General features: G+C 40.1%; 1 protein-coding gene across 1 annotated transcript; it reads right to left on the minus strand.

Annotated features, from left to right (window-relative positions):
* Positions 1 to 2,319: 2,319 nt before the first annotated feature.
* On the minus strand, positions 2,320 to 7,823 carry LOC117561884 (protein unc-119 homolog B-like). The gene is made up of 5 exons (XM_034239517.1): positions 7,230 to 7,823; positions 6,185 to 6,298; positions 5,844 to 5,943; positions 5,477 to 5,649; positions 2,320 to 3,816 (listed from the first exon to the last, which is right to left on the minus strand). Exons 1-5 carry the CDS (start codon positions 7,684 to 7,686, stop codon positions 3,704 to 3,706), a joined length of 957 nt encoding a protein of 318 aa, XP_034095408.1. The 5' UTR covers positions 7,687 to 7,823; the 3' UTR covers positions 2,320 to 3,703.
* Between the last annotated feature and the right edge of the window lie 1,444 nt (positions 7,824 to 9,267).

Below are 9,267 nucleotides of genomic sequence, written 5' to 3' on the forward strand. Positions count from 1 at the left end.
GAAGGGGGGGCGGGAGGTGGTTTGCATGAGGCTGATTTATCCCACCTGTCTAGTTGTTTCCGGTACGTACGTGTCCTTCCATGACTGACTACTGAAATGCACGAAGGCCTGGGAACACGCAAATCATCCCTGGAAAGTTGGAAAGTGTGTGTATTTATTGCCAGGTATGTGTCAGTGCTTGTGCTTGTGCTAATTGCAAATACTTTTTGTGGGATACCGACACGTGGCTCGGTACAGTCCAGCTGCTTCACGTGCGTGCTGCAGTGTGCAGGCCCTCCAGCCTGATGGAAGGCTGTGGTTATTGATTTATGAGCTCACAGTTAAAATGTGCCCTGCTTTGTGGTGTAATCAGCAACTGACACATTATATTTTGACACCATCCTTTTTTATGCATTTTAAAGTTGTAGGTCATTGTATGGGGAAACGTGGGGGTTGAGTAAAGTTATGAATGACTTTCTTTAAACATTGACAGACTGAATGAAGCTTTCAATGGTACGTTATGAGAGTTTTAAAGCGTATCTATGTTGCTAAATAGAGGCTATAGTTTGACGTTGGAAAGCAGGAAATATCTTCTTTAACTTTCTGATGATAAAGGTGCTGTTGTCACCACTAAAACTGAACAAAGCTATATTTTTACATAAACAATGGATCAATAAGACTTGTGTGGAAGGGGTCTTATAATAACACACACACTGGTAATCTTTAGCCAACTCTGCAGTTCCCTTTATCTCTACTGAACATTTTACGGATTTTTAACCCACTGCGCACAATTTTAAGTTAGCAACAATCTAGTGAACACAGAGGAGCATTTAGAGGCTAAAGGGCCAGATATACTTTCTCAGGAGTGGGTGGAGACCAAAACAGAGTTTAAATATTGGAACTACACCTGTTTGGGGATCACAAACATGACTCCAAATGAATGTTGATACGTATTTGTTACCTGAATGTGTTTGCTAACATGCTAACATTTTGGCTGAGACATCACAAGCAAAAATATGTGAATGTAGTGTTTAAAGTAAAATTCTATTGCATCAGAGCATCTAGTACTACATCTCTTATTATAGTTGTAAAGAAACAAACGTTATTTAATCAACACTTCCTGTTTGCATGGCCTCACCACCACAGCTGCAAAAGCATAGATAATATAGATGAGAGTAGACTTTACAAGGCAATAAGCAGTATTATAATTGTCCATGTCATCATCTCACAGGCTCAATCGGATGTTTTGAATAGATGGCAATCATCATTTATGAAGTAAGTACACAATATAACAAAGACATGTTTTATTTATTGTGCAATTGTGAAGAGGAAGGTGACAACTAACATTATATTTACTTTAGGCAACTGCCAGCGACAAAAGGGGAGTTAAATCAAAATGATGTAGGTAGAGAAAGATGAAGGAAAGCGGCATGCAAAGAAAAACAGAATGAAGAGGGTTAACACGAATAACAAGCAGAAGGTGAATGTGTCCTTATGTATTTATGTGTGTGTGTGTGTGTGTGTGTGTGTGTGTGTGTGTGTGTGTGTGTGTGTGTGTGTGTGTGTGTGTGTGTGTGTGTGAGTGCAGCTGTGCAGTGACAGAGTGAAGGGAGGAGAGAGCAGAGGGGGTCCATTGTGGTGCTTTGTGTGGCTCAGATTGTCCTCTTCTCTGGGAAAGTGGAAACTCAACACTCCTCTCCAGAGGTCTGGTTACCAGGTGAGAGAGGAGGAAAGAAAAGGGAAAAACAGAGCGCCAGAGCGAGGGAGGGAGAGCTGGAAAGGTGTGGAGAGAGAAATCGAAAAGGAGAGGCGAGGGAGAAAAGAGCATGAGACTTTTGGGCATGAGAGCTGGAAACTGAGAGAGATCAAGAGATGAACACAAAGATAGGAAGAAACAGCCTGCGAAAGAATAAACAGAGAGAGGCTCAGATGTTGGTTTAAACAAATACGTATAACAATCCTGAGCAAATTTCCAAATGTAGTGCATGCTTTGCTAGCTCCAATGTGACCTGTAGATAAAGTGAGACTTTGAATTAAAACGATATAATCAGTGTTATGTCTTCTTTAACAGTGAAAGCCCATGAAGATAAAGGATCAGATCATGTCCACGTTTTAATCCAAATACCAGGTTCAAATGTAAACTTGTCATGTCACGATGATAAACAACACTGTTGTGATCTGTTCTACAATCAAATATTAAACTAAACTGAAACCAGTGGCGCTCATTTATAGTTAGAACTCCTCCTTGTGGCCACTTTTGGAACTTCTAAAAACATCCAAAATCAGTTCAGCTTCTTTCCACTCGTTTCATCTCCAGAAATAAAACAAAAGTCACACATCTTGTATCAGAAAATGTACATTTATTTTCTTTGATCACTTTTTACAAACTATATATATATATATATATTATTATTTTTACAAACACCACCTTTAACCCTGAACACCAAAAAGTTTACAAAGTACAAAGAGGAAGTACAATATCTAGTAAAAAGACCACTCCATTTCCAGACATAATCCATATTAATTTGATGTTCTAAGACGTGCGTGATGAGGGAATAATTAAAAAAATACAGCTAATAATCTTAGATGGATGGAAAAATAATATCTGATGTCACCAAACCTTTTTTATATTACTTTACATTTTATTTTGTTGTCCACAGTATATCTGGTATTCCATTCTTTACAATCGTTTTCCCTTTTTTGTTTATATCATGGCATGCATTATGATATGATAACTTTCTACCTTAAATGTCTTTTTTGACTGCTGTTCATCATGTGAGGTTATAATATTTTGTTTGGTTGCAGTCAAAATTACAGTTGCATTGCAGTTCACTGTTACCTGATTTATTTTCATGTTGGTCAACTAGAGAAAACTGTAAAACATACAACAAAAATAGCAATGTGTGTGTGTGTGTGTGTGTGTGTGTGTGTGTGTGTGTGTGTGTGTGTGTGTGTGTGTGTGTGTGTGTGTGTGTGTGTGTGTGTGTGTGTGTGTGTGTGTGTGTGTGTTTGTGAAAGCAAGAGAATAGAGGGAGACGGGGGGCATGGCAGGAGTGACCATGTGTGTTTGACAGTGTTTTTGTGGATGCTTTCACTCTTTCTCCCCCGATATTGTCTGGAGTGGATTGTGGAGGCGGCAGCTCTGAGAACAGCTGCTTCTGACAAACACTATGTGTGTCACTTGGGGATTGAGTGTATGCGTGTGTATGTGTGTGATGAGGGGGTGGTAGGACACTTTCAAAAAGAGGAGACTAAACCATCTTTCTAATAACCCTGCAGTCGGTTTCAGATGTCACATGGCCACTAGAGAGATTAGTCCTCTTTTGGTTGAAACATAATCAAAAACAGATAAATTAACCCGTACTGAACTTTTTTTTAACAGAGGCTTCCTGTTTATATGTCGGAGCAGAGACTGATATTGACTTTCTGCAGTATCAAACACACCCCCTGAAAATGATCGCAGTGAATGGTAATTCATTCTTACAATTCAACCGTGTCTGTGGAACTTGTGCATGTATGAGCCGATGAACTGTGTATTCAGCTGTGTGCATGCATGTGGTATACAATATGTTAATGTGTGAGTGTGTGCATGCACGTGTGTGTGTGTGTGTGTGTGTGTGTGTGTGTGTGTGTGTGTGTGTGTGTGTGTGTGTGTGTGTGTGTGTGTGTGTGTGTGTGTGTGTGTGTGTGTGTGTGTGTGTTGTTGCATGATAGCAGGCAGGTATCACTGTCCTCCGTTATAAGCATAGTCTGCCTTGTTGTGCATGACCAGTCTGTTCTCCACGAAATAGAAGCTGTCTGACCGGGTCTCATAAGGACACTCCACCATCTGACGGACTGAAAGAAAGTTAGTGTTAACTTTTTATGTTAAAGCATTTAAGACATTTTCAGAAGTATTTATTATTTCTGTCTTAAAGAAATGAACCGCACCCAGAAATGACCATTTGTATATCAATCGCTCAGCCTGTGTTACCTTGAAGTCTGGAAGAAATGTGTTTTTCCTGCAAGGTGAAATTAGAATCCAATAACAGAAAATGGGTCAATGTTAAACATCAACAAAACTATACAAAACATCTGCTTACAAAGTTTTACACGAATAGTACAGTAAAATCCAAGTTTCATTATCCAGTCCCATGTTCACTACTTCCCAAACATATGCATTTTATTAAAACTATTTAAAACACTATGGACGTCGCTCAAGTATGATACTGTTTGTGCAGAAGTGTAATAAATAGTAAGGTTTTAGCGAAAATGCATATGTTTTGATGACAGTGAGCATACAACAGAATTGATTAGAATTAGATTATCCTGTACACGTTTTGTGAGTGGTTGTAAACAAATGTGTTGTTGTTGTTAGACGCAGCCACCTTTTATTTCAATTCATCAATCATTTTCTCCTAGGATTCTTCTTCTAGAAAAAAAGATGTCCTTCAAGGTAAAACAGGCCAGGGGGAGTAATTGATAAACAAATGATCATTTTGTGGGTCGATGGTAAACTTCATATATTACTAGCATGCATCATGTACGTTAAATTAGTCTTTGGTCACTGTTTCATTCCTCCTCTGTGCTGCCCATGAAACACTCTTCTCCCAAAGCAACCACAGACAAAAATAACATGGAGGACAAAATCCACAGTCCTCGTTCTAATATGATCATCTAGTATGAGGCTTTGGCAGTCTGAGTTAGCAAAACAAAGTGGGTATCTTCCAGGTTTAAAAAATAATAAGACAACATTCCCTCTTTGTGCTTCCTGGACAGCGTTACCTTGCTGAACTGCAGCAGAGGGATACTTCCTGGTGGTTGTCGGTTTGATGCTAGGACTCAACAATGGAAATAAATAACCTTAGGTAAAGTACAGCGAAGACCATAGCCAGTTTAAGAGGGCATCTCAGACTGCTGAAGCCTCATCTTAAGTTCAACTAAACTTTAGTAAGCATTTTTACAGAACTGTGGATTTCACTCCCTATGTTATACCATGTTGTTGCAGTAGGGATATCACAGGAACTATTGCAGAGACCTCCAACTCTTTTGACATACATATGTTTGTAGATATTGAGCGCTTTTTCTCCTCAATATGCACATTTATGAAGCAGGATATTCAAAAATGTCTATTCAGAGTAATCTCCTCTAGTCTTTGCATACAGACAGACACCCTGACTCCAATGTTACTCCATCGTAAATGTCCCATATACCACAGTAGGGGGTCATAAAAATGATTCTATAAAATAGAATTATTCATCACACAGCATAAAAGTAAAAAATACTGTACGCTAAGTTGATAATATTATGATATAATGTCTCACAATGTCGTTACTGTTCGTGTGGTATTTGCATGGTACACAGATCACAGAAAAACAAGTCAGTCGTCTAAAGTATTCACTGGTTGGATAAGGGGATACAAATATCAAATATACTCGAAATAATAAATATTATTTTTATATATTTGTATTTCAGGATTCCTTTAGGTTTTAATCCTGTGTGAGGGAAAGCGACTCACCCAGGCTCTCAGACAGCTGAGGGAACTCGTAGATGTGCTCACAGGTGTTACGGCTGTTCGGGATACAGAAGCCAAAGTCAAAGTCGAAGCTCTTCAGCAGGTGGTCGCGGAAGTAGTGCCTCTCGATCATGCGGAAGTTGTTTAAAGGCCGGTTTCCAACTGTGAATTCCACCCTGATAGAGAGATAGGCAGAGAGGAGAGACTGAGATTGTACACTATGCTTGAGTAATTATAATGGTATTACAGTCTGCACTGGATCCAATTACTTTCTAGCGCCCAGTGACGACGCTGTAATTGTTTCCTTTGTTTGTGTATGGAACAGGTGAGTGTGTTCTCCTTAGGTGTGTGTTGTTGGTGAGTCACTCACGTAGCTCCCACGATCCTCAGTCTCAGGAAGGCTGGAGTGAACTGGTACCGTACGAATCGGCCTGCGCTGGCGTCGGCCTCTCGGTGCTCCTCATCGTCCTCTGACACCCAGATCATACGACAGAGACATTTCAAATAAATACACTGAGGGATTATTTTGGATCAAATGTACCACTGATGTTTGTGAACCTGTCAACATACTTGGAGGCATTCATTTTTGAGATAATCACAAGAACAAGAGTCAATGATTTCATTGTAAAGTACTGAGAAACCAGATACAACAGCTTCATTAAAGAGCAAACTCAAATAAAACAGTACACGGAGGCGGCGGATGCACATTACCTGTGTGGGGGGGTTTGGCAATCTCAAACAGGACTGTGCCTGTCTCCAGGTCTCTGATCTTAAAGCGTACAAAGTCGACGTTATAAATATTGTCCTCGGGTTTACAGAGGTACCCTGCAACAATGAAATACACACAGATGTCAGGAGTTTAAAACACTGAAATGATTTACAAGCCATTGTAGCTCATGTGTACAAAGTGCCGATTTGACATGCGCAAAGATAACATTCAAAACACTAAGCTTGACTTTGTTTTTACACATGCAATTTGCATTCGGATACATATCCTACCAAACCACAAAATAAGATGAGATAACACAATGTTTTGTTATGATCACTGTGTAGTATTACAGAGATATGGGGAAAGCATGTGTGAAACCATCAAGAATATATCACACGTTATGCCACCAGAGAGAATAAAAACACTGATTGTGACTTCAAATGTCATAAACACTCCCCCTTGGCTCCAGTGTGATTTTTTTGCAAATTGCATATTTTGCCCCATCAGCTGTAAATATAGGTCATATGGCAGAATCTTCTGGCATTGTTTTTTTTAATCGTTTTTCAGGACACACAGAGTGATTTACTGTAAATCCTGGCAGTGATGTCACATTTATTCTCTGAGAGGTTTGATTTCTTCTTGCAATTAAAGTGACACCATACAAACGCCTCCTATAATTAAACCCCAGTGTGCATTGAGATGCTTAAAATAGGAACACCAGGTTTTTCCATGACTGAAAGATTGTCTAATGCAGTCTAACAATTCTTAATGATGTCAGGTATGTAATGTCTCGGATACATATAACATATAACAAATCAAATATAAAACAGGATATTTTAGTCGTGTCTCCATTATACCTGACAGCCATCCATATAAGCCTGTTCACCTACACGTCATTGGCTCTAGTTTTACGTAATGTGTGCATTTAATATATTCTGTGGGTTGTAGTAGAAAACGTTACGTTATGTTCAGCACAGGAAGCAAATTAAACATTGTAGGTCCACTTAAACCCACAACAAGAGACATTAGAGAGAGGAAAATCCAAACCTCTCGTAGCCCCCCGCAGTCCCAACACATCCTCCGGGGTGATATGTCCACTTTGTGTCCGCAGGTCCTCCTCCGTGACTGGCCTGCTGTCCACCTGACTGCGCCGGGACTTCAGCCTCTTCAGAACCCCTCCGCCAGGCTTGCGGTCCCGTGGAGGAGCCGCAGTGCCGTGCCCTCCGCCGGGGACGTTTTCAGCAACAGGCGCGTCGCTGCTGCGGGCTTTTGCTCCGCTCATCGTGGCTTCCTTTTCGTCGGCTTCCCCTTCTGTTTCAGTTCTGTGTGTCTCCGCTCTTGTCTCCTGATAAATGCGATAGGAAGAATAAGATGGCGTCCCACTCTCAGCGTTAGATGTCGAGTGTCGAAAGAAGTGTCGGTGAACGGTCAAGCTCTTGTTTTTGTAAGCACATGCTGTACAGTTGCCATGACAACTCGTCCGGTGAGGAGGATGTGGTGTCATGTGGTGTCATTCAGTGGAACGTCCACCAGGGGGCGCGCTTCAGGAACCTACGAGAATATACTGAAGAGTGTTTTAATTCATTATCACTAATACTACTGCCACTAATGGCACTAATTAATAATAATAATCAATGGTGAATGAGAGAAAAAGCTAACCTTGAGTGTGTATGCAATGTCTCCCATAGGATTTGTATACTGTACATTTCTTTTACATTAAACTTGTAAAAGTTCACAGCTTCCAATACTTGATTATGCTCCTTTCTGACAGCCTTTTTACCATCATAGGGCCTTATATATTTATTGGCCACATTGGACTTTCCTAAAATAAAATGAAATATATAAAAGAAAGATAAACTAAATTTCCAAACAAATAGTTAAACCGATAAAGAAAATGTCTTCATGTTGACCCAAGCATATAACGTTAACACCAAAGAAGATGACACTCATTTCAGAGTGTAAACACTGTTTAAACTAAACTTGACTACGTATTATGTTGGTGCATTTTTACCGCTTATGCACTAACATGTAAGCAGCATTTTAATACTTTAGCTGGTTGAGGTGCTACAGAAATACCATCTTATCCTAATGTTGAATGATTTGAAAGACAATTATAGACAACCCAATTAACACTCACATTTACCCTTAACACAATCCACATTCAGATGAAAAAATCCAGGTTTTATTTCTCAAATTTGCTTCATGGCAGAAATTATTTCTCTTGCTTGTGACGTTTCCATAAAGCCTAGGATACGCAAATGATACACTGTAAAGGCCCAGGTGTTATGCAAATGAAAGTGTAGTTAGTGAGTGCTGATGGGCACTTCCTGCTGTTAAAATGCCCCTCGAAGCATCCCCCAGCACTCTCCATTGAGCATGGAGAGCTACATTAATCCAACTCCTTTTAACATTTTGAAAAGTAGCTTCTTGTCTCAGTTAGAACCTGTTAATCCTGTCTATTCAACAGTTTACTAACATCAAGCCACAATGAATTTGCAGAGCACTTCCGGTCCGATCTTAAAAAATAAAAGAGCCACAACTCTCCAAATAAGAAATTGTGGTGAGTCACTCTAAGCATTACAGACATGTCTTGTTTTACAAAGTGATTATTGGTTGCCATAAAAATCTGTTTTAGTCATAGTCCTCCCAGATTTCTTAAATGTAATGAATGTTCCATTTATTTAGGTATACACTGAAAAATACTAAGCAATTTAAAGGGGGCCTATCATGCAAAATGCACTTTTGTACGTCTTTTATACATGAATATGTGTCCCCGGTGTGTCAGGGAACTCACCAAGTGTCAGAAAACACAACCCTCTCTCTTTTCCTCCATACCCAAATCTCTAAAAACGGGGCTGCAACGGATCTGATACAGACTGATACAGATTTGAAATATCTCTGACGTCAGAAATGAGGAGCTCCGCCTATATGGGCAACTCTCCACCTATCAGGAGGAGACAGCCACGGCCATTGCCGTTCGAAAGCGCTGGAGACGCTGTAGTATATGCCAGGCCTGTAGGTGGCGCTGTAGTCTGCCACAAAAGCAGCGAAGAAGACTTCTCACAGATTCAGCCCTTGCAAAACC

The sequence above is a fragment of the Gymnodraco acuticeps genome, unplaced genomic scaffold (assembly GCF_902827175.1).
Source record: "Gymnodraco acuticeps unplaced genomic scaffold, fGymAcu1.1, whole genome shotgun sequence".
Taxonomy (NCBI): domain Eukaryota; kingdom Metazoa; phylum Chordata; class Actinopteri; order Perciformes; family Bathydraconidae; genus Gymnodraco; species Gymnodraco acuticeps.

Coding starts and splice junctions, on each gene's coding strand:
- LOC117561884 (XM_034239517.1), bottom strand. CDS start 7,686: ATGACACCACATCCTCCTCACCGGACGAGTTGTCATGGCAACTGTACA. Junction 5,944..6,184: donor TGCCAAACCCCCCCACACAG/GTAATGTGCATC, acceptor TCTGGGTGTCAG/AGGACGATGAGGAGCACCGA. Junction 3,817..5,476: donor TCAGCTGTCTGAGAGCCTGG/GTGAGTCGCTTT, acceptor ACTTTCTTTCAG/TCCGTCAGATGGTGGAGTGT.